We start from the raw sequence: 24,532 nt of genomic DNA, 5'->3' as shown, positions 1-24,532 counted from the left end.
TCTTGATAGAACGCTCTGTGGAGACCTGTGTAAGCCGCCCCATATTTGCTTTCTAATTATCCTTTAATTGACCCGGGTGGGATAAGTGTCTCCAGCCCACGGGCTGCATTTTACAAAGCGATCGATCAGTAAAAGTCATTGCAGGCAGTACAACCAGCTCTGTGTGTCAACACCATAGAAGAGATCATCACCCCACCACTTGTGTCTCTTCGGGTCACAGACTGTAAGAATTGACACTTCAGTCTATAATTTTGACTTTAAAAGGTGCCAAAAGATGTTGGATCGTACTCATATGATCCAACCAAACAACGGTTGGTTCCCAGCGACGGAAGCCGTTCCCGGCGGGAGAAGAACGAGATTATTGCTAGAGGGTATAACAGCCGCTTGCAATAATCATATGTAAATTCTGGCAGGCTGGTTGCACATACATGGCTGGAATCTCGTCCAGTTCCTGCTGAACCAGCTCAGACTCGAAACCGTCTATGGCCGGCTTAAAGCTAGCCATACATGGATCGAAATTCAAGGCTGGTCAGCAGGGAACATTCAAATTTTGATCCATGTATAGGCACCCGGCTTGTACAGAATTCAATCAACTTCTGTACAACCACCCCGTCAGGGTTTTTCCCGTACAATCAGTGCCGCCGGCTATAGCTGGTAACACCGATCATTGTGTTCTGAAGGCGGGGAAGTCTCCCCACCGTGAGAACACAAGAGAACAGCAGTTCTGGACGGAGGAACCAAATAATTTTTTTTTGGTCAATGTACGAGCTGCTTTCCACCTCTCTGCTAGGATCACCTCTTTAATACACAACCATTTCATGTGTTGCTTGTTGAACCCCAACTTAGAAAATTGTGATCAAATGTATACAACTTTATATTTATATACTAGAATATTCTTTGTATTTATGACAGAGAATAGAGTGCTTGGCTCAAAGAATTATCAGTGGGAGGAATAGTGCCCCATCATTGGTATCAGTGGGAGGAATAGTGCCCCATCATTGACATCAGTTGGAAGAATAGTGCCCCATCATTGGTATCAGTGGGAGGAATAGTGCCCCATCATTGACATCAGTTGGAAGAATAGTGCCCCATCATTGGTATCAGTGGAAGGAATAGTGCCCCATTATTAGTGTCAGTGGGAGGAATAGTTCCCCATCACTGGTATCAGTGGGAGGAATAGTGTCCCATCATTGGTATCGATGGAAGTAATAGTGCCCCATCATTGGTATCAGTGGGAGGAATAGTGTCCCATCACTGGTATCAGTGGGAGGAATAGTGTCCCATCATTGGCATCAGTTGGAAGAATAGTGCTCCATCATTGGTATAGGTGGAAGGAATAGTGCCCCATCATTGGTATCAGTGGGAGGAATAGTGTCCCATCATTGGCATCAGTTGGAAGAATAGTGCCCATCATTGGTATAGGTGGGAGGAATAGTGTCCCATCATTGGTGTCAGTGGGAAGAATAGTGCCTCATTGTTGGTGCCAGTGACAGGAGCTATGCCCCACTGTTGCTTATGGTGGGGTGGAATAATGCCCAAAGGGCTGTAGAAAAGCCCCCGGGGGCCAGAGCGTGGAGACCACTGGTATAAATGAAGAGTTTTTCTACCAACCTATGAAATTTGAACTACCTATGTAAGGTAATGAATAGGTTATGAAAAGGTTCTGCCCACTTCTGGGTACAGTCCTGGTATATTTCATTAGGGCCCCCACAACCACACTTCAGGTTCAGTCACAGGCCTTCTATCGGTTTAGTGCAGAAAACAGCCCCTCCCCCCAGGGTGCGGGGGGGGGGGGTGACAGGTCCACTTGAATCTGATGGTCCCGGTATAAGGAGACAGCTGTGTAATCTTCAGGAGGTGTTCCTACAAGCAGGCGCTGGAGATGAGATTTGTCCCAACACATTATGCTGCATTCTTAAGACCGCAAGAATTAATGTTACTATGTCAATAGGTATTTTCTAATAGATGAGACCATGACAATCAACTCATTCACAGCACAGATTCCTCTTCCTACAGAGACACGAATGTTGGCTGAAACTTCAACTTTTTGTTCTGCTGGAAAGTAATACAGATACAAATGCAGGAACTAAAGCGGAACTTTGCCCCGAATTGAAAAGCTTGCAAGCAGGTAGATTCTTTATTGCAGAAGAGATACACTAAATTACCAAAAGTATTGGGACACCTGCCTTTACACACACATAAACTTTAATGTCATCCCAGTCTTAGTCCGTAGGGTTCAATATTGAGTTGGCCCACCCTTTGCAGCTATAACAACTTCAACTCTCCTGGGAAGACTGCCCACAAGGTTTAGGAGGGTGTCTATGGGAATGTTTGACCATTCTTCCAGAAGAGCATTTGTGAGGTCAGGCGCTGATGTGGATGTGAAGGCCTGGCTCACAGTCTCCGCTCTAATTCATCCCAAAGGTGATCTATCGGGTTGAGGTCAGGACTCTGTGCAGACCAGTCAAGTTCCTCCACCCCTAACTTACTCATCCTTGTCTTTATGGACCTTGCTTTGTGCACTGGTGCGCAGTCATGTTGGAACAGAAAGTGGCCATCCCCAAACTGTTCCCACAAAGTTGGGAGCATGAAATTGTCCAAAATGTCTTGGTATGCCGACGCCTTAAGAGTTCCCTTCACTGGAACTAAGGGGCCAAGCCCGACCCCTGAAAAGCAACCCCCACACCATAATCCCCCCTCCACCAAATGATTTGGACCAGTGCACAAAGCAAGGTCCATAAAGACATGGATGAGCGAGTTTGGGGTGGAGGAACTTGACTGGCCTGCACAGAGTCCTGACCGCAACCTGATAGAACACCTTTGGAATGAATTAGAGTGGAGACTGCGAGCCAGGCCTTCTTGTCCAACATCAGTACTTGACCTCACAAATACGCTTCTGGAAGAATGGTCAAACATTCCCATAGACACACTCCTAAACCTTGAGCACAGCCTTCCCAGAAGAGTTGAAGCTGTTATAGCTGCAAAGGGTGGGCCAACTCAATATTGAACCCTACGGACTAAGACTGGGATGTCATTAAATTTCATGTGCGTGTAAAGGCAGGCGTCCCAATACTTTTGGTAATATAGTGCATACTAAGTCACTTCTGCTATAGAGGTTTCTTACCTTCCTCCTCGCAAGATGCTTAAAGCTCCACCCAAAAGGGGAAGCTCCCCTTATCTGCCTCCTCCGCCCCCCTCAGATGCCACATTTGCCACCTTTCAGGGGGAAGAGAAAGAGCGGGTACCTGGTTCTGACAGGTACCCGCTACCACTTCCGGGTAATCTCACCACGGCAAATTCACCCGGAAGTTCTCCTCCTTCCCCCGCCGCTGCACCATTCGCAAAGCGCAGCGCCGCAAGGCTTCACTGCCGGTTTCCCTCACAAGCAATGGCGGTGGCAGCACCCGGGAGCCGACTGGAAAAAAAAAAAATCAGTATTTGTAGCTGCTGACTTTTAATTTTTTTCTGAAGGATCCTGGAGCTCCTCTTTGAGGATGTACTCTAAGTTGTGCATGCGCAGCTCAGTGTCAGCGCGCCTCAGTGTCGGGATGAATGGACTCACGCATGCGCAGCAGGGTGCATCATCCTGGCCCAGCCCATCACAATAACCAACGGACCCAGAACCCCCCCCAAAAAAAAAAAAAAACGGGGAGAAGATGTCAGCGTGTTGGAAGCGTGCGCATGTCTCATCACCAGAGGGAAGATAAGTACTGAATAGACATGTGCAAATCATTTGGTTCCGAATTCGTTTTTTTTAACGAATTTCGACAAACCCATTTAAACAAATTTTTCCGAATATTCGTAAATTCGAAAATTCATAAATACGAAAATAAGAAAGAAAATCTGGAAATTTTAAGGAATAACTAACTAATAATAACTATTAAATGATAGGTATTGGAATTTCCTTTCAAAGTTGGCTGCTAGTGAATGTAACGAATACGAATTCTTCCAAAGTTATGAATTCTCCGAAATAACGAACACCGCATCTACACAAATGATGCGGAACAAATTAATATTAAATAATAAAACGTTTTTATTATTAGTTATTATTTATTATTATTATTAAAATTTGTTACGTTCCATTCATTTAGATACGGCATTCGTTATTTTGGATAATTCGTAAGATAAATTCGTATTCGTTACGTTCACTAACAGCGAGATTTGAAAGGAAATTCCAATACCTATAATTTAATAGTTAGTAAAATTTAGGTTATTATTAGTTATTAGGGTTTTCGAATTTTCAAATTAATTAATAGATTTGAAAATTCTGAAAAACCCTAATAACTAACTATTAATAACTATTACTAACTATTAAATTATAAGTATTGGAATTTCCTTTCAAATTTGGCTGCTGGTGAACGTAACGAATACGAATTTTTCCAAAGTTATGAATTATCCAAAATAACGAATGCCATATCTAAACGAATGGAACCTAACAAATTAATAATAATATATAACAATAATAATAAAAACGTTTTATTATTATTATTATTATTTGATATCAATTTGTTCCACTTCATTTGTTTAGATGCAGCGTTCGTTATTTTGGATAATTCGTAACTTTGGAAAAATTTGTATTCATTACCTTCACTAGCAGCCAAATTTGAAAGGAAATTCCAATACCTATAATTTAATAGTTAGTAATAGTTATTAATTAGTTATTTATTAGTGTTTTCGAATTTTCGAATTTATGAATTTGAAAAAAAAAATTCGAAAAACCCTAATAACTAATAATAACCTAACTATTAAATTATAGGTATTGGAGTTTCCTTTCAAATTTAGCTGTTAGTGAACGTAACGAATACGAATTTATCTGACGAATTATTCAAAATAACGAATGGAACATAACAAATTAATAATAATAAATAACAATAATAATAAAAACGTTTTGATTATTTAATATTAATTTGTTCCGCTTCATTTGTTTAGATGCAGCGTTCGTTATTTCGGAGAATTCGTAACTTTGGAAAAGTTTGTATTCGTTATCTTCACTAGCAGCCAAATTTGAAAGGAAATTCCAATACCTATAATTTAATAGTTCGTAATAGTTAAGTTATTATTAGTTAGTTATTATTTCAAATTTTCGGATCTTCTTTCTTATTTTCGTATTTACGAATTTACGAATTGGTATCATAACGAATGACCTGAAAACGAAAAAAAAAAAAATACAAAAACGAAATAATTTTTCAGCAGTGTACATGTCTAGGATTGAAGTTATTGGGTTTACATACTAAAGCCACAAACCAGTCCTCCTTGTTAAAGTAACCAGTACAAATACACCTAGCTGCCTCTGTTACTGACGCATTTCGCCCCTTGCTAGGATTGATCCTAAATCCCCATTCACCTGTACTTAGAAGGTAGCTACTGCAGGACAAGTTGGTGGGGCTCCTGCAGAGATCTTAAAGCGGAGTTCCCACTGTTAAATTTTTTTTTTTTTTTTTTCAATGAATATCTTTTGTTTGAAACGCTTATTTATAGCACTCACGCTTCTGTGCTGAATCGGCGCTCGAGTGCCGATTTCATAGAGGAATATATCTTATATTCCCCTTTCCTGGCAGTTTCCATAGTGCTTGTGGGCATGTGAAGCCCACAAGCACCATCTTCCGGGCTCTGGTGCAGCATGCACCGCCCGTTCTCGCTCATGCGCCGTATGTACGGCGCAGCGCCGTACACTTCTGACGTTGCGTCGTCGGGCGTCGTCATCGGAAGTGCCCGCCCCCGTGGTATTGGCAACGAAGCCCTCGGCGCTGCCCAGGGACTCCTGGCAAATGATGACAGACATCTCCACAGGAGCACTAGCGAGCACGGGTGCCGAGGGAAATGACGTCAGGCGCCTTGGAGAGGAAGAGGCAGATTACGAGGGACCCCCTAGCAACAGACCTGAAAAGGTGAGTAAAAAAAAAAAAAAGGTTTCCAAAGGGTTGTCATTTGTATTTAATGCAGTTGAATAATGTAAAATTTGTTTTATGACTGGAACTCCGCTTTAAGGGGAGCTATAAAGCATATTTCATATGCAATGCCATCACATGGTATTTTCTATATTCACTGCCATTGTCTGCTTTTGTGTCTTGGTCTGTACATACTCTCCGGAAACTTTTATTCTTTTGTAACATCCTTGAGTGTTTTCGCTTTGAGTATCTCTACAGAGAGCGGACTGTTTATTTCCATTACCCTGGGATACAAACCAGCTCTTGCTCAGCTCTATTGTTTCCAGCGAGAAACTTTGTGTCATACTTGTTCATATAATAAACACCATAATAAACAAAGATGTTACAAAAAAAAAGAAAAAAGAAAAAAAAGAAAAGAATAGGAAACAAACATAATTTTTGGGGGGGGTGGTTGGGATGGTGGAAGGTTAAAAAAAAAACAAAAAAACAGGCATTTGCTGATTTGCATTTGCAGGTGCAAGTTCCAAGACTGTCATTCTGATCCATTCTTCACTACCTGTGTAATCGCTGGCTAAGAACAGGTAAGTGCATATCAGATGTCTCCATATTTAGTTGGAAGTATACTAGTTTGATGCTTGGGAGAGCGGATGCAGACACTAGAACCCTCTTTATACGAGGGTCATACCAAAAAAAATGGCCATAACTTTTTTTTTTTACTATACATAGGTCATTAAAATTTCACCTGTTGGTAGAGTAACTGTTCCTTTATAGTAACTCTTCTTCTTTTTCATTGTAGGTAAATAATGGATTCCAAGCAGAAGCATTGTAACATCATTGAGTTCTTGACGAAGGAGGGGTGCAGGCTGTTAGACATCTACAGGAGGCTACAGAATGTTTATGGCGATGAGTCAGCCATGACAAGACACTACGGAGATGACACCATGGACAAGAGTCACCATGACAACACATTATAGCGAATACTTAATTGACAAGAGTCACCAATGACAAGACCTTATGGAGATGACAACATGGACAAGAGTCACCGATGACAAGACATTATAGAGATGACACTATTGACAAGACATTAAAGAGATGACATCATGGACAAGAGTCACCAATGAAAAGACATTATGGAGATGACACTATTGACAAGACATTACAGAGATGACATCATGGACAAGAGTCACCAATGACAAGACATTATGGAGATGACACTATTGACAAGACATTACAGAGATGACATCATGGACAAGAGTCACCAATGACAAGACATTATGGAGAATACACCACGGACAAGAGTCAAAACGACAAGACATTACAGAGAGGACACCATTAACAAGAGTCTTGACAAGACATTACGGAGAATACACCATTAACAAGAGTCACCAATGACAAGACATTACGGAGAATCCACCATTGAGAAGAGTCACCAATGACAAGATGTTATGGAGATGACACCATTGACCAGAGTCACCAATGACAAGATGTTATGGAGATGACACCATGGACAAGAGTCACCAATGACAAAATGTTATGGAGATGACACCATGGACAAGAGTCACCAGTGACAAGACATTACACCATGGACAAGAGTCACCAATGACAAGACATTACAGAGATTACACCATGGACAAGAGTCACCAGTGACAAGACATTATGGAGATTACACCATGGACAAGAGTCACCAATGACAAGACATTACAGAGATTACACCATGGACAAGAGTCACCAGTGACAAGACATTACAGAGAATACACCATGGACAAGAGTCACCAGTGACAAGACATTACAGAGAATACACCATGGACAAGAGTCACCAATGACAAGACATTACGGAGATTACACCATGGACAAGAGTCACCAATGACAAGACATTACGGAGATTACACCATGGACAAGAGTCACCAATGACAAGACATTACGGAGATTACACCATGGACAAGAGTCACCAATGACAAGACAGTACGGAGATTACACCATGGACAAGAGTCACCAATGACAAAATGTTATGGAGATGACACCATTGATAAGAGTCACCAGTGACAAGACATTACGGAAATGACACCATGGACAAGAATCACCAGTGACAAGACATTGCAGAGATGACACCAACGACAAGACATTGCTCTTGCCAATTGTGTCATCTCCATAAACATTCTGTAGCTTTCTGTAAATAACATAAAAGTTATGTTCCCTTTTAGTAGTAGTATGGCAATGGTGTGAATGTGAAGAAGCTGAATATTGGACTAGAAGCTTCTGCATGCTGAAGGGCTGCTTGAACCAGCCGGTAACAGATCCTGAGCACATTCCTAACACTCAAGCTACATACTGAATACGGAGTCCACATATAATGTACCTTTGTGTGATTTTCTTAGGCCCTGAGGAAGGGAGCAAAGTTACAGCCCCATGTTCGCTTTGCAAGGAATCTATCATTAGAATAAACTTGTATTTGGACTTGAATATTAAGATGTTGTATTCCAATTCTAAATTCGGATGTGCCATTTTGATTCAGTGGCTAAGTAAGGATGAAGATGACCACCCCAGAGCTGGCACCCTCACAAACAGATGAACAGTGGTGGCATCTATATATTTCTATCATGCCCGATTCTCTGGGAAAAAAAAAAAAAGTTTTCACACCAAGGCCATGTCTTATTCAGAGCCGCAGCAAACCCTCCCTGTGGACATCTCCGACACCTCTAGAGATGCATCAGCTGCTGTTCTGCTGCCTTAAGGATTCTGGAAGGGAAGGAACAGCTTGGGGCTGACTGCTCAGATGTACTTACAGAAGGAATGAGCATGGGAAGACATGTCGTCAGAAGCTGGAGGGACCAAACCGAGAGAGAGCGATGGAGCAGCATCTACAGAAAGAGGCTGTCTGACACCAGGAATCAGGGCAATACACCATTTATGACACAGAGAGGAAGAAATTGATGAAAGCACAATATACACAACCCATGCATGCTGTTTCTTTCCCCTTGCATGTGATTGGGTATTCATAGCAAAGCGAAGCTTTGTCTCATTTACTAAGCTCCGGAGCAGTGGTCTCCTAACCACGGCCCTTTGCTTGCCTTTATCTGGCCCTTGGGGCACTACTTTCATCCACTGATACCAATAACAGGACATAATTTCCCACACCGACATAGCACTGATCGTTGTATAAATGCCAATGGTCCCAAAATAGTGTCAAAAGTGCCCGATCTGTCCGCCATAATGTCGCAGTCCCAATAAAAATCGCAGATCGCCGCAGTTAATACTAAAAAAAAAAAAAATAATAAAAATGACAAAATTTTTGCCCTATTTTGTAGTCACTATAACTTTTGTTCAAACCAATCAATATACGCTTATTGGGGATTTTTTTACCAAAAATATGTAACAGAATACAGATTGGCCTAAATTGATGAAGAAATTCGATTTTTTACATTTTTTTTTTCATTGGATATGTTTTATAGCAGAAAGTTAAAAAAAAAATTTATATTATATATATATATATAAAAAAAAAAAAAAATATATATATATATATATATATATATATATATATATATATATATATATATATATATATATATATACACATATATATAATTTTTTTTTTTTACTTTTTTTTTCAAAATTGTCAGTCTTTCTTTATTTATAGCGCAAAAAATAAAAACCCTTCAAATACCACCAAAAGAAAGCTGTATTTGTGGGATAAAAGGACATAAATTTTATTTGGGTACAGCGTCACGGATGAAGTAGTATAGCAGACACCTTTGGACAGCAACATTGTTAGTCGGGGGGGGGGGGGGAGTGTTTCATGGACTGGCAGATTTAGATGGACTTGAAGCTGTCGAACACTTTATAAGCAGTTACAGTAACTGTTTTTTTTTCTTTTGGGATAAAGGTTTTACATAAATAAATCAAAGCTAATCATTGTAAGCACCCCTCTCACTGGTAAATGGCTTGTCCCAACCCACTAACTGCTACATCTGCAGGATGGCTTGTTCTGTAACAGTAAAGGAAAAAAAAAAAAAATAAAAGAGAGCGAATGCAGCCACCACATCGAAGAATTGATAAGCTTCAATTTTTGTGTTTGGTTTTAATAGTGTTTTTTTTTTTAACAGCATCTCTGTCAGCTCTACAACACTGATTCTGTCTGCAGTGTGCGTTGCTTGCCAAAGACAAATAAAAAAAAAACTTAAAAAATGGAATAAATATTGGTGCAGTGAGGTGATGTTTATTTAAACCATGTAGATGTTAAAAAATAAATTTAAAAAAAATTTACTTTTACTTTTGTAACATCTACAAGGTTTAAAAAAACATCACCTCACTTCAGCAATATTTATTCTTTTTTTTTAATTATTATTCCTGTTTTTTTTAAGTGAAATAAAATATTACAACTTTATCATAAGTAATTCCATCCAACAGACCATCTATGTCACTTGATAACCAAGCGTTGTATAATTAAATGTATAATTAATTAATGTATAATTAATGTTTGATTAGATGTTTTCTGGTGGAATTTACAAATAAACAAATAAATAAATAAATGACAATGATGATTAAAAAACAAAAAAAAGTACGTATTGAAAAGTTTAGATTCGATGACCAATTGTGAGAGATCAATCGTACAGTGGGAAAAAAAAACAAAAGCAAAACCTCAAACTAGCAGGAGGAAAGTTCAGAACTGATCTTGGAAAGTATTATTCTACCGAAAAAGTAGTTGATATTGTTAATAGTCTTCCAGCAGAGGTAGGGCCAGTCAACAGTAAGAGAAGTAAAGATTCAAACATGGTTGGCACAAGGGACAAAAAAAAAAAAACAGTACATCTATACTCAGACAAGAAAGTGAAAAAAAACAAAAATAATAAATTAAAAAAAAAAAAAAAAAAATATATATATATATATATATATATATATATATATATATATATATATATATATATATATATATATATATCAATTTTTTTATTATTATTTATTTTATTTTAATTATTATTTGGATATATATTTTAACATTATTAATATTTTTTATTTTCATACACATATTACACACACAGTGCCTTGAAAAAGGGTTTTATGTGATAGACCAACACAAAGTGGCACATAATTGTGAAGTGGAAGGAAAATGATAAATTGTTTTCACAATTTTTTACAAATAAGTACAGGCTCTCCTCACTTAACAACCAGGTTGCGTCCCAACGAACCAGGCCGTTAAACGAGGAGCCACAAGTAATCAATATTTTACTACTATAATACTACTGTATTGGGGAAAAAAAGGTCTAAAAACACAAAACTCCAGCTCAATAAGGTTGTTTTAATTTGCATAAGTAGAGAACACAAACGAAAATTCTGTACTGTACAATACAATGATGTACAGCACGTCATTCAGGTGAGCAGAGCTGGTCGTAAGTCCGAGCGCTCGTTAAACAAGGAGTATCTGTATGTGAAAAGTGTGTGGGGTACATTTGTATAGCGCCCCCCGGAGTCAATACTTTGTAGAACCCCCTTTCTCTGCAATTACAACTGCAAGTCTTTTTGGGGATGTCTCTACCAGCTTTGCACATCTAGAGAGGGACATTTTTGCCCCATTCTTCTTCTTTGCAAAATATCTCAAGCTCTGTCAGATTGGATGGAGAGCGTCTGTGAACAGCAATTTTCAAGTCTTGCCACAGATTCTCAATTGGATTTAGGTCTGGACTCTGACTGGGCCATTCTAACACATGAATATGCTTTGATCTAAACCATTCCATTGTAGCTCTGGCTGTATGTTTCGGGTCGTTGCCCTGCTGGAAGGTGAACCTCCGCCCCAGTCTCAAGTCTTTTGCAGACTAACAGGTTTTCTTCTAAGGTTGTCCTGTATTTGGCTCCATCCATCTTCCCAGGGCCGGCCCTACCATGGGTCCTGGTGGGTCCATGGGACCCAATCGGCACTTGGGAGGGGCGGCAGAGGCGGCTCTCCATTGAGCGCTGAAACACTGCACCTTTGCCTTAGGGCCTCCGAGGTGGGGGGGGGGAGGTGGGCTGCTGTGACCCACTCTGCACACATGGATGATTGTCCTTTGGCTCACAGCCGGGGATGATCGGTGCGGCGAGAGGGACAGCTGTAAACACTGATATCCCTGCATGACAGCCGCTTCTCCTCTCCCTCCCACGGCTGGGGGAGCAGCCCCCCTCCTGCTGCCTCCTCAGCCAATGAGTAACTGAAAGGCTGTTAAGTCCCTCCCTCATAACATCTCCTGAGTCCCAGCCCTGCCAGCTTACTGTGCTTAGCCTCCGGCGCCTCTCTCCTGCACACTTCCTGGTTTCCGGGCCCTGGGCTCCTCCAGATGCTCGGGCCCGGTACATGTGTATCGGCTGTACCCCCCTGATGGCGGCCCTGCCTGTGATAACTGAGCAGAGTAACCTGTGTGTTACTCTGCTTCAGTTTATGAATGAATAGGAGCCTCTGTCTTCTGTCCCTTCATCTTCAATGCTGAAAAAGGGACTTGGGGAATCTGTGTCCTCAATCCTTTTCTCTGTCTCAAAGGGGAGATGTCAGGGGTCTGTTCAGACCCCTCATATTTCACCAAAGACCACCGACAAAGCTGATTAAAAAAAAAAAAAAAATATTGCAAAAAGTATTACAAAATAAAATTGTAAAAAAAATATATAAAAAATATAAAATTGTAAAATAAATAAATAAGAAAAACTACTGACACCGCCCGCCCTGCCTACACTGTCCACTGCCCCATTCCCTCCCCCCCCCCCACAAAAAAATGAAAAACAAGTTAAATTGTAAAAAAAATAAATACATAAAAATAAAAAACTGACACCGTCCACTGCCTCATACCCCCCACCCCCTTCCCCAGAAGCAGTGTGAAAAAAAAAATATTAAAGAAATATCTAAAAACAAAATAATAGATAATAAGATAATAAAAACAAAAAAAAAAAATACTGAAAAAGTCCACTGCCGTACTGACACCATCCAAATCCTCTCACCCCCCAAATCATTGTGAAAAAAAAAATACAAAAATAAATTGTAAAAAAATATTTAAAAAATAAAATTGTAAAAAAATAATTAAAATAAAAAAAATTCTGACACTGTCCATTGCTCTACTGACTCCGTCCACTGCCCCAGTGACACCATCCACTGGCCGCCAAAAAGCATTTTGAAAAAATGAAAAAAAAAAATACTAAAAATTATAATTGTAAAAAAAATAAGAAAATAAAAATAAAGAACTACTGACAACGTCCACTGCCCTACTGACACCATCCTGAACATAATACCTACAACTGTACACTCCACACTCCTCACCTGCACATTCTACCCATCACCATACAGTCTGCACTCCGGATGTTTATCCAGTGATTTTTGTACTACCTAGGGCCCTAGGGCCCACTTTTTATCTTGCACACGGGCCCAGTTATTTCATGGGGGAGGATCCGTCTGCACGAGGAGTCTGGGGATCCGGTGAGTCCGATGATGGGGAGGATCTGTCTGTCTGCACACATTACATAGTGCACAGGGACACATGATTTGGGTGGACGTGATATTTATTTTTTTGGGGGGGGGGGCAGCATTCTATTCTTGGACCCAGGCAGCACAATGTCTTGAGCCAGCCCTGCATCTTCCCACCCACTCTAACCAGCTTCCCTGTCCCTGCTGGAGAAAAGCATATCCACAACATGATGCTGCCACCACCATGTTTCACAATGGGGATGGTGTGTTCAGGGTGGTGTGCAGTGTTAGTTTTCCCCCACACATAGCGTTTTGCTTTTAGGCCAAAAAGTTTAATTGTGGTCTCATCTGACCAGAGCACCTTCTTCCACATGTTTGCTGTGTCCCCCACATGGCTTCTCACAAACAGGACTTCTTATGGCTTTCTTTCAACAATGGCTTTCTTCTTGCCACTCTTTTGCTTTCCCCATGACTCAGAATCCAGAAATGTCAGTGCAGCACTGGATGAAAGATGCAAGGGTCTGTCAGGAGTCCAGAAACTCATTGACCTTTTATACACACACACTAATTACAAGCAAACAGATCACAGGTGAGGATGGTTACCTTTAATAGCCATTCAAACCCTTTTGTGTCAACTTGTGTGCATGTTATCAGGCCAAAATCACCAGGGTATGTAAACTTTTGATCAGGGCCATTTGGGTAGTTTCCGTTGTGATTATGATTTAAAAGGAGTAAACACAGTTGATTGATAATAAATGGCTTCAGCCAAACACTAACCATGAGTGAAAGAAAAGTTTTTGTGTTATCATTCATATTCTCTGAAAAATGGCCAAGAAATCATAAATTCTGCCGGGGTATGTAAACTTATGAGCACAACTGTATATATATATATATATATATATATATATATATATATATATTTATTATTATTTTTTTTTTTTCAAACTAGAAAAACAATTGAGGTAGACTCAGTGGACCACTTAGTCGTTTTTTTGCCATTGCTCTGTTTCAAAAATACATTTTTTTTATTCCTTCAAAAAAACTTTTGAAGGGATTATTTTCTGCTTAAATAACTTATTACATCATTTGGACTAACATTCATCTCATAGACAGAAAAAATGTAAACATTTAGAAAAGTAAAAAAAAAAAAAAAAAAATTGACTTAAATCCCTCCGAATGAACCCTGCATAAAAAAAAATTTATTATTTTTAAGGAATAAAAAAAAAAAAAAAAAAATCAGGATCTTTGCTAATTTTGTATCTCCAGCTACATATCACAAACACATGTAAAGCAGAAATAAGTTTCCATCATTTTGCACATGTTCACCCCCTTAAAAGTAACAAACCAACCACTATGAAAGCAACTATCTTTTTTCAACTAAAAATTAACAAAAAATATGTTTCAATATAAAGAACAGAAAATACACAAAACCCGAAGAACGCAGTTTACAATTTTAACAGCCACCAAAGAGCAAAAGGCCCAAATATTCCAGAGACGTGACCCCCGTCTCCCTTCATTGTGACTGTCGCAGTCATGAAACTGATCCCAAAAGAAGCCCTAATTTCCTAATCTTAATGCATGGCAGGATTTAAATAGCAACAGGTGTGAAAGAAGCAGTAGGGAGTGACGGTAAAGGAGCTTGTGGGGGAGGGGGTAGACAATTTTTTAAAGGAACATACATTTCTAAAGGAAAACTAAATATGTATACAAAAAACAAAACAAAGGAAAATCTATATTAAAAATCAAATTTGAGTATACATTTCTAAAAAAAAAGTGGGGCAAACACAGACATATAATCAGACAAAAAAGTACAGAAAATAAATAAAATACATTATATATATATATATATATATATATATATATATACACACACACACACACATATACACACACATATATACACATATATATAAATAAAATGTGTGCTGTCAGTAAACGTGTAATAAAAAAAATATATATAAAATCATAAAAGAAAAATAAATATGTATACATTAAAAAATAAATATGTGCATAAATTTCTATAAAAAAATATATATATATTATATTTTTATTAAAAAAATAAATGTGTCCTGTTAAAAAAAAGTAAACGTGTAATAAAAAAAGAAAAGAAAAAATAGATAACATATATCATATATTAGAAAAATAAATATTTATACATTAAAAAATATATGTGTATACATTTCTTTAAGAAATATATAAATAAAATTTTATTTAAAAAAAAAATGTGTCCTGTTAAAAAAAAATAAAATAAAAAAAAGAAGTACACATGTACTGCAAAAATTAAAAAGTATTAAAAAAAAAATTAAAAAAAAACAAAAAAAATATATCATATCAGAAAAATAAATATGTATACATTAAAAAATAAATATGTGAATAGATTTCTTTAAAAAAACACAAATTATATTTTATTAAAAAAATAAATGTGTCCTGTTAAAAAATAAATAAATGTGTATAAAAAAATGAAAAGAAAATAAATATATAAAATATCATATTAAAAAATAAATATGTATAAATTGCTTATATATATATATATATTACACATAAAAAAAAACTAAGTTTTAAAAAAATTCCGTTCTTTTAAAGCTTGCAAGGACTCCCGTTACCTACCGTGTACGGCTGCATGGGGTCACTTATATATAGCATTTTATTCTATGTGGAAGTTGAATATAAGAGGCAAAAGTCCCAGCACCGGAGTCATGGGGTCAGAAGCGTAGGTTTGGGTAGGAGCGAAAACGTACAAAGGCAGCCCAGGTAGACGACGCAGTGCATGGCTCTCGGAGGATGCTGTGGTACATGTAAGCAGTTTGTTTGAATTTTTCTTTTTTTTTTTTTTTTCTCTCTCATCTCCCTGGGTTCTGTCAACTAGCTGCATCCAACAACAAACGTGGACCCTCCCCTTTTTTCCTTTCCTCATGACTATTCATTAAAGCACCAGGCAGGCCCAGGCTTGCCCAGTGTTGTATTGGACTGCACCAAGTATCCCACTGCGGGGGAAGACGGGGCTCCTTCCATTCTTATTAAACCTTGCTTGTTTTAATTCCGTAAAGCCGGATTCTGGCACGGCAACAAGCTACTTCGTAAAAAAAAACGCCCAACTGTATTGGTGACCGCGGAGTAGAAAGGAGAGGGTCGGAAGGAAGAGGCCATGGAAACTTGGTCCAAGTTCCTCAGTGCTGTCGTTACCATCAATTAGTCTCATCTGTAACTTTGCAGAACAGTAAAACTTGTGGCTAATTCTCTGGTTGACCGGTATTAGGTTGTTGACATATTACATTTGCTAAGGCATTAAGCTACTCTTGCAAGGTATTAAGACTCAAACAATGCATCTCTAAAACAAAGATAAAGAAAAAAACCAATAAAATGTGTCTCTACATACATGCAGCCTCAAATGTTTAAAGCCCAATGGAACTTTTTAGCTATAAAAATTTTTAAAAATGTGCAAAACGATGGTTTTCTTTAGAAAGCAGCCACACCCTGAGTAGAAAAGCCTGTCCCCTTCCTGTATGCTGAAGTGGAATCAGTGGTCTCTCTGCCTGATACGCCCCCTGCTGAGTCGGAGCTAGAGTTATCCAATCGGCTGGAAACATGAGCTTTGATGATTGCTATAGGCCTGACTCAGGAGAGGGCTTGTTGGACCTCTCATGGTGCGCTCTACAGAGCAAGTGAACGTACAGTATATGCAGGGACCCTGTAAGAGTCCAGGGCTTACTACGCATGCACCAATGGCGCGTTGCCGCAAGAGGAAATCCGTGCCAACTGAGCACGCGCCAAAGACGCCTCAGGGCACCAACCCGCACCTGCACAGAAGACTTGATGGAAAAGGGCAGGAAAATGCCCAGGACACACACAGGAAGTGACCTCAGCATGATGGAAAAAGGAGGGAAAATCCCCAGGAGGCGCACAGGAAGGGACATCAACCTGATGGAAAAAGGCGGGAAAATCCCCAGGAGGCGCACAGGAAGTGACCTCAACCTGATGGAAAAAGGCGGGAAAATCCCCAGGAGGCGCACAGGAAGTGACCTCCAGCCCAGATACTGCCAAATTGCTGGATTATCTTCAGCCCCCCCTTGTTCCTGTGCTAGTGTGTGATCTGTCTGAACCTGTTGTGACCTGGAAACCTGTTTGATAACTCTTGATTGCTGCTTGGCTTTGACCTCGGGTTTGTACCTTGACCATTCTACTTCTTTTCCCCTTTTGTACTCAGCTGCCAGAGTGGATCCGACCCCGACCCGACCCCATTCTTCTTCTGATTAACCCATTTATGCTTCGTTGCCCAACTGGACATGACCTCGGATCCTGGACTAAGGCTTGCTCCTCGGGTCCATCTCCAGAGGCTTTAAGGACCCGAGGTGCAAGGGAGGCCTCCCCACTACTTCGGTCTCATATCAGGTACGTGGCCCTCGTGACAGACCCACTGAAACTGTGCAACAGGTCCACTTGACTGCCACAAGCACCCCCCCCCCCCCATTATCATTACATGGCACCCTCCTAGCGTAAGATGCTGGGTAAATTTAGTTTTTGGCTCCAATCAAGGGAGCAGTGATCATATGTCCTGGTCTGTACAGGGTTTCCCAGGCTGGAGTTTGATTGCTTTCACCTGCCTCTGGAAGAAGCATCCAGAGATTAGGGAGGGAGATGCAAATAATCAGCTTGGATATTTATTATGCTCCAGCCAATCCCTTGAGATGTGTGTCCAGAGGGGGACCTGAAAATTTAATAAATGGTCTAAAGCAGGGATATGCAATTAGCGGACCTCCAGCTGTTGAAGAACTACAAGTCTCATGAGGCATAGCAAGACTCTGACAGCCACAAGCATGACACCCAGAGGCAGAGGCATGATGGGACTTGTTGTTTTGCAACAGCTGGAGGTCCGCTATTTGCATATCCCTGGTCTATAGCATTTGTCTCCAAACTGTGGCCCTTTGTTTGCTTTTATCCAGCCCTTGGGTCACCAGTTTATCCACTGATGCCAACAATGGGGCATAATTACCCCCACTGACACCTCTGAAGGGGGCACAATTCCTCCCAATGACACCAACTATGGGGCCCAATTACATCAATGACGGGGCACAATTCCTCTCAAAGACACCAATGATGGGGCCCAATGATATCAACGGTGGGGCATAATTCCTCCCACTCACACCAATAATAGGATGAAATTACTGTAACTTGACACAAACAATGGGGCATTATTTGTTACCACTTACATCGGGATCTTTTCTACTCCCACTGGCCACATTACGGACCCCCTAAAGTCTGAAGGACAGTAAACTGGCCATTTGTTTAGAAATGTTGGAGACCCGTGGTCTAAAGCACCGGAGAGCTGGGTTCCTTCTCCCCAAGAGGGTTCCAGAGCCCAAGGGGCTGCTGCCCTCAGGCAGCCCATGGACTGTGCAGCTGTTCTAGAGGCCTCAGGGTTGAGGGCCTGGATGGATCTTCGTAGAAGCTGGTTGCAGGACATCACCACAAGAGATCGGGTCTGAAGAAGGACTGTCTCACTCACTGGACCATGTCCAGTGGAAGCTGGAAGCTGTCTTGAGGACTTGTTAGTAAACACCTTAAATTGATCTCTGTGACTGTGCAGGGTTCTGGAAAATCGCATTGGTTACCAGTAGTGGTGTATAGGCGCAAGGTTACCAGATGCCAAAGAAACGTGCCTCCTGGTCTTTAGCTGTGGGCACTGCACCCGGAGCCCACCCAGTTGTGTGACAACAGCGAATGAAGATTCGCTATTGTCACACTGATTCTCCTCCTGGCCAAATCAGGAAGCGGGTCTTGAGAAAAACATGTAGCAGAATAAATTTTGGCCTAAATTTATGAAGAAATTTGATTTTTGATTTTTTTTTTTTTTACACTCCATATTGCAGTCCGTGTCCGTCTGAGGAGAGTCAATCTTTTTATTTGTCCATGTGACCATGGTCGCTGGGACAGAAAGTGATGGAACAATTTAAGTTTGAGTTGAGTCCAGTACAGGAATAGAAGGTAAATCTGGTTCTGGTGATAACCGTTTAGTAGGAGATTTCACCTTACTTTGGAGAGAATTTCTTTCACCGCCTGTTGTGTCTGTAGGACAGGAAGTGCAGAGAATCTTTTCAGTGGGACATGGATAGCAAAACGATCTTCCCTACTCTGTCCACAATAAAAAAAAAAAAAAAAAAAAAAAAGGAAAACATAATAAGGGTTTTTGCTTTATTAACATTTTAACCACCCACTTCAATACCGGGCACTTTTCTCCCTTCCTGCCCAGGCCAATTTTCAGCTTTCAGCGCTGTCGCATTTTGCGCCGTCGTGCGACACTGTACCCAAACACAATTTTTATCATTTTGTTCCCACAAATAGAGCTTTCTTTTGGTAGTATTTGATCACCACTGGGGTTTTTATTTTTTTGCTAAACAAATTTTTAAAAAAAGACCGAAAATTAAAAAAAAAAGTTTTTCCTTTTGTAAATAAGTAAGTTTTCGCCTTCACTGATGGGCACTGATGAGGCTGCACTGATGGGCACCAAGGTGGCACTAATGAGGTAGCACTGCTGGGCACTGATGATGAGGCACTAATGTGCAGCACTGATGGGCATTGATGATGAGGCACTAATTTTCAGCACTGATGGGCATTGATAGGCGGCACTGATGGGCACTGATGACGCACTAATATGCAGCACTGATGGGCATTCACAGGTGGCACTGATGGGCACTGAAAGGCCGCACTGTTGGGCACTGACAGGTGACAACAGGTACTGATAGGTGGCACTGATATGCAGCACTGATGGGCATTGATAGGTGGCACTGATGGGCACTTATGGGCGGCACTGATGGGTGGCATTGATGGGCAGCACTGATGAGGAAGCACTGGCAGGCATTACTGATAGGCACTGAATGGCATTTATAATGGCCACTGATTGGCACCTCTAATGGGCACTGATTGGCATCCCTGATGGTCATGGGTGGGCATCTTCAGTGGGTCTGCACCGATAATCAATCAGCCTGTCAGGAGAGCAACTGATCGGCTCTCCTCTACTCGCGCCTGGCAGTGCGAGTGGAGGAAAAGCTGTTTACACTGTGATTGGACACAACCGATCGCATGGTATAGAGCCTACGTCATAGGCTCTTTACTGAGATCGGAGATGCCATGTGTCAAACAGACACACCACAGATTGCCGCGCTCCCCCCCCCCCCCCTGCGACTTACCCATCACATGACGTCCAGTTGGGATGATTAAATCACTTTCCAGGCCGTCATTCTGCTATATGGCGGGCGGGAAGTGGTTAAAGCTAACTCCTTGAGGATCGTCCGATTTTACTGCTACAGGGCGGCCGCGCTGCACAGGATCGCCTATATATACATAGTCCCGCACTTCCAGGTATTGGGGCGCGAGTGCGCGTCGCCCGCTGTCATTCTACACAGCAGGACCCGATCAGCGGGTCCTGCAGACTCAATGTCCGATGCCCTAAGATACAAGTCAGATTTCTGGCATCCCCTGCAACAAAAATTTCATTTCTGGTGAGATACTCCAAATAGGAACATGGCTAAAGGGATGCAGGCCCAGCAGATTCCCTAATTAGTGCTCTGCAGCGGCACAGCTGAGTGATCATTATGAAACCTCTCCCATTAGACCCACTCGGCACAGAGGAACATACAGGGATTTCTTCAGAATAACAAAAGATAGGAATCTACAACAAAGGTTGTTATAATCCTTGCAATGTACATAGATAACCCAGAGGGGAATTTTTTTTTTCCCCAACACCTGGCACTTTCCCCCCTTCCTGCCCAGGACAATTTTCAGCTTTCAGCGCTGTCACACTTTGAATGACAATTGCGCGGTCATGCAACACACTGTACACAAACTAAATTGTTATCATTTTCTTCCCACAAATTGAGCTTTCTTTTGGTGGTATTTGATCACCTCTGCGGTTTTTTTAATTTTTGCTAAACAAACTAAAAAAAGTTTTTGAAAAAAAAAAAAGTTTTTCTTTGTTTCTGTTATAAAATTTTTGTTTTCTCCTTCACTGACGGGCACTGATGAGGAGGCACTGATATGTAGAATTGATGGGCACCGATAGGCGGCACTGATGGGCACCGATAGGTGGCACTGATGGGCACCGATAGGCGGCACTGATATGCAGCACTGATAGGCGGCACTGATGGGCACCGATAGGCGGCACTGATATGCAGCACTGATGGGCACTGATAGGCGGCACTGATGGACACTAATAGATGACACTGATGGGCAGCACTGATGATGAGGTACTGACAGGTGTTACTGATGGGCACTGATTGGCACTGACAGGCGTTCCTGATGGGCACTGAAAGGCAGCTGATGGGCACTGATTGGCATTGTTGTGGCACCTCTCATGGGGGCTATGCTGATAATCAATGTGCTGATTATCAGCGCAGACACCCCCCCCCCCCCCCAACAGGGAGAGACGCCGATCAGCTGTCCCTGTCAGCACGAACCGAGGAAAGTCATTTGCCGGCACTTCCTGGTTGCACGCTGTGATTGGTCACCACTGATCACGTGGTAAGGGACCTCCGTCAGAGGCTCCTTACCACGATTGGAGATGCGGTGTGTCAGAGTGACACACAGCACCACTGATCGCCGTGCTGCGCGCCCCCGCGGGCGATCGCCGGCATGTTATCCTGTTGGGCGTCGTACGACGCCCAGTCAGGATAACTGAACCACCGCCCGGCCGCCATTCTGCTATAGGCCGGGAGGGAAGTGGTTAAATAATGCATTAAAATTGAACAAAACCCATTCAATTTTAGACGACTAAAATAGGACTAAAACAATTCAGATGACTAAAATACGACTAATGGCAATTTAGTAAAAAAAAAAAAAAACTATGACTTAAACCAAAATCAAAATCTGATCTCAAAATGAACACTGCTGCAAAAGCCGGTAGATGGTTCCATGCCTTCCCCTCGTAAAAGCACCTCCCCCACAGTACACAAGTCCTGGCTAGGCACGCCATTGACCCTTTGATTGCCCCTAATGTAAACCCCTTTCCAGCCAGTGTCATTAGTACAGTGACAGTGCATATCTTTAGCACTGATCACAGTATTGGCGTCACTGGTCCCCAAAAAAGTGTCAGAATGTCCGCCGCAATATGGCGGTCCCACTAAAAGATCGCTGATCGCCGCCATTACTAGTAAAAAAATAAATGAATAAACATTCGAGAAATATATCCCATAGTTTGTAGACACGATAACTTTTGCGCAAACCAATCAGTATACGGTTATTGGGATTTTATTACTAAAAATATGTAGAAGAAGAATACATATTGGTCTAAATTGGTGAAAAAATTAGATTTTTAAAATTTTTTTATTTGATATGTTTTATAACAGAAAGTAAAAAATATTAATAATTTTTTTTTATAAATTAATTAAATAATATTAATTAATTAAAATAAAAATAGTTTTTTTTTTGTTTTTTTTTTATTTGTTTATAGCACAAAAAATAAAAACAAAAAATAAAGAAATCTCTATTTGTGTGTGTGGGGTACACTCTCGGTGTTCTGATGAGAAAAGCTTGCAGGGTCTGCAGAATTATTTAACCCTTGGGGAGTACATAGCTCCCAACTGTCCCCGATTTCGAGGGACTGTCCCTGATTTGGAGCAATGTCCCTCTATCCCTCATTCCCCCTCATTTTGGTCTGATCTATATAGTCGTATATATAAAATGCACTTTTTATCTTTCAAAAAGTGTTTCCCCAGTGCTAAACCTTTCATCTAAATTCAAAACTGCTGCATTTGTAAATGTTAAAAGCCAATATAAAGAAATAGGAGTGGCAAAAAGAAAGTCATTGTGGATTTGATTAACTTTTTTTTTTGGGTTAACTCTCCTTTAAGGGGGTGTGGCAGGGGGCGTGTCCTATGCTTACATACGTTTGCAAGTAGGTGTCCCTCATTCCCATCTCAAAATGTTGGGAGGTATGGGAGTATCTCATCGAAACTGCAATTTCTATTGCAGGGGATGCCTAAAATCTGACTCATATATTAGCGCAGACTTCTGGGAAACTCAGTGAGCCAATCACACAAGCAGGAAATGATATTTCGGGGGGGGGGGGGGGGGGTGTTCCTTAACCAAGTGATGTTCAGAACTCCTCCGGGTTGCCATATTGCATTTCATTTTACAGCGGTACAGATTAAAATAGAAAGATCGTTTTTAATAACATTCAATTACAATATGGCTTGTGTAGCAACTGTATAGTATATGCTGTATTCTTTTGTTAGATTTTTTCAGTGAAAGTGGAGTTACCCTTTAAAAGTTTAATCCAATCATATCTCAACTCCCCTGTTTCAGGCTAATAAAGTGGAACTAAAGACATCAATTTAACGGTTTAAAAAAAAAACAGTTACATTCCTGGCATGCCGTGAATGCCAACTGTCACAGTTGCTTGTGTTCTCAACCAAACTGTCAAATCCATCAAATGACCGTGTGCCATGTGCAGCGCTGGATCAAAACAGAGTCTAGGACAGCCGCTTCCCTGGCTGAAAGGGACAGAAGGGTTTAGTTCCACTTTAACCACTTCAGCCCCGGAAGGATTTACCCCCTTCCTGTCCAGGCCATTTTTTTTTGGCGATTCAGCACTGCGTTGCTTTAACTGACAATTGCGCGGTCGTGCACCCAAACAAAATTGACGTCCTTTTTCCCCACAAATAGAGCTTTCTTTTGGTGGTATTTGATCACCTCTGCGGTTTTTATTTTTTGCGCTATATACAAAAAAACAGCAACAATTTTGAAAAAAAAAAAAATTTTTTTTTACATTTTTGCGATAATAAATATCCCCCAAAAAATGTAAAAAAAACAAACTTAGTCCTTAGTTTAGGCTGATATGTATTCTTCTACATTTTTTTGGTAAAAAAAAAAAAAAGAAAAATCACAATAAGCGTTTATTGATTGGTTTGCGCAAAAGTCATAGCGTCTACAAAATAGGGAATAGATTTATGGCATTTTTATTATTATTATTTTTTTTTTAACTAGTAATTCAGTTTTTATTTTTTGCTCTATAAACAAAAAAAGAGCGACAATTTTGGAGAAAAAAAACCACAATATTTTGTAGTTTTTGCTATGATATATATCCCCGATTATTATTTTTTTTTTACATAATTTTTTTTCTCAGTTTAGGCCGATGTGTATTCTTCTACATATTTTTGGTAAAAAAAAAAAAAAAAATCACAATAAACGTATATTGATTGGTTTGCGCAAAAGTTTTAGCGTCTAGGGAATAGGG

The 24,532-nt window shown here is 40.5% G+C and overlaps 1 protein-coding gene across 8 annotated transcripts in view; it reads right to left on the bottom strand.

Moving 5' to 3' along the window:
• TP73 (tumor protein p73) overlaps positions 1-24,532 on the bottom strand; it is a 187,352-nt gene that overhangs the window by 107,509 nt on the left and 55,311 nt on the right. The window contains exon 1 of one of the 8 annotated variants that reach the window (XM_073603602.1): positions 15,913-16,364. The exons of the other annotated variants lie outside the window; for them this stretch is intronic. Coding sequence (XP_073459703.1) covers positions 15,913-15,948 — 36 coding nt within the window. The 5' untranslated portion in view covers positions 15,949-16,364. Of the gene's footprint in view, positions 1-15,912; positions 16,365-24,532 lie in introns of those variants that run through there. 8 annotated transcript variants of the gene reach the window in all.

Source organism: Aquarana catesbeiana, linkage group LG10 (genome assembly GCF_042186555.1).
Source record: "Aquarana catesbeiana isolate 2022-GZ linkage group LG10, ASM4218655v1, whole genome shotgun sequence".
Lineage (NCBI taxonomy): Eukaryota > Metazoa > Chordata > Amphibia > Anura > Ranidae > Aquarana > Aquarana catesbeiana.
The sequence above is the reverse complement of the archived record's forward strand: the minus strand, read 5'-3'. Positions and strand labels throughout refer to the sequence as shown.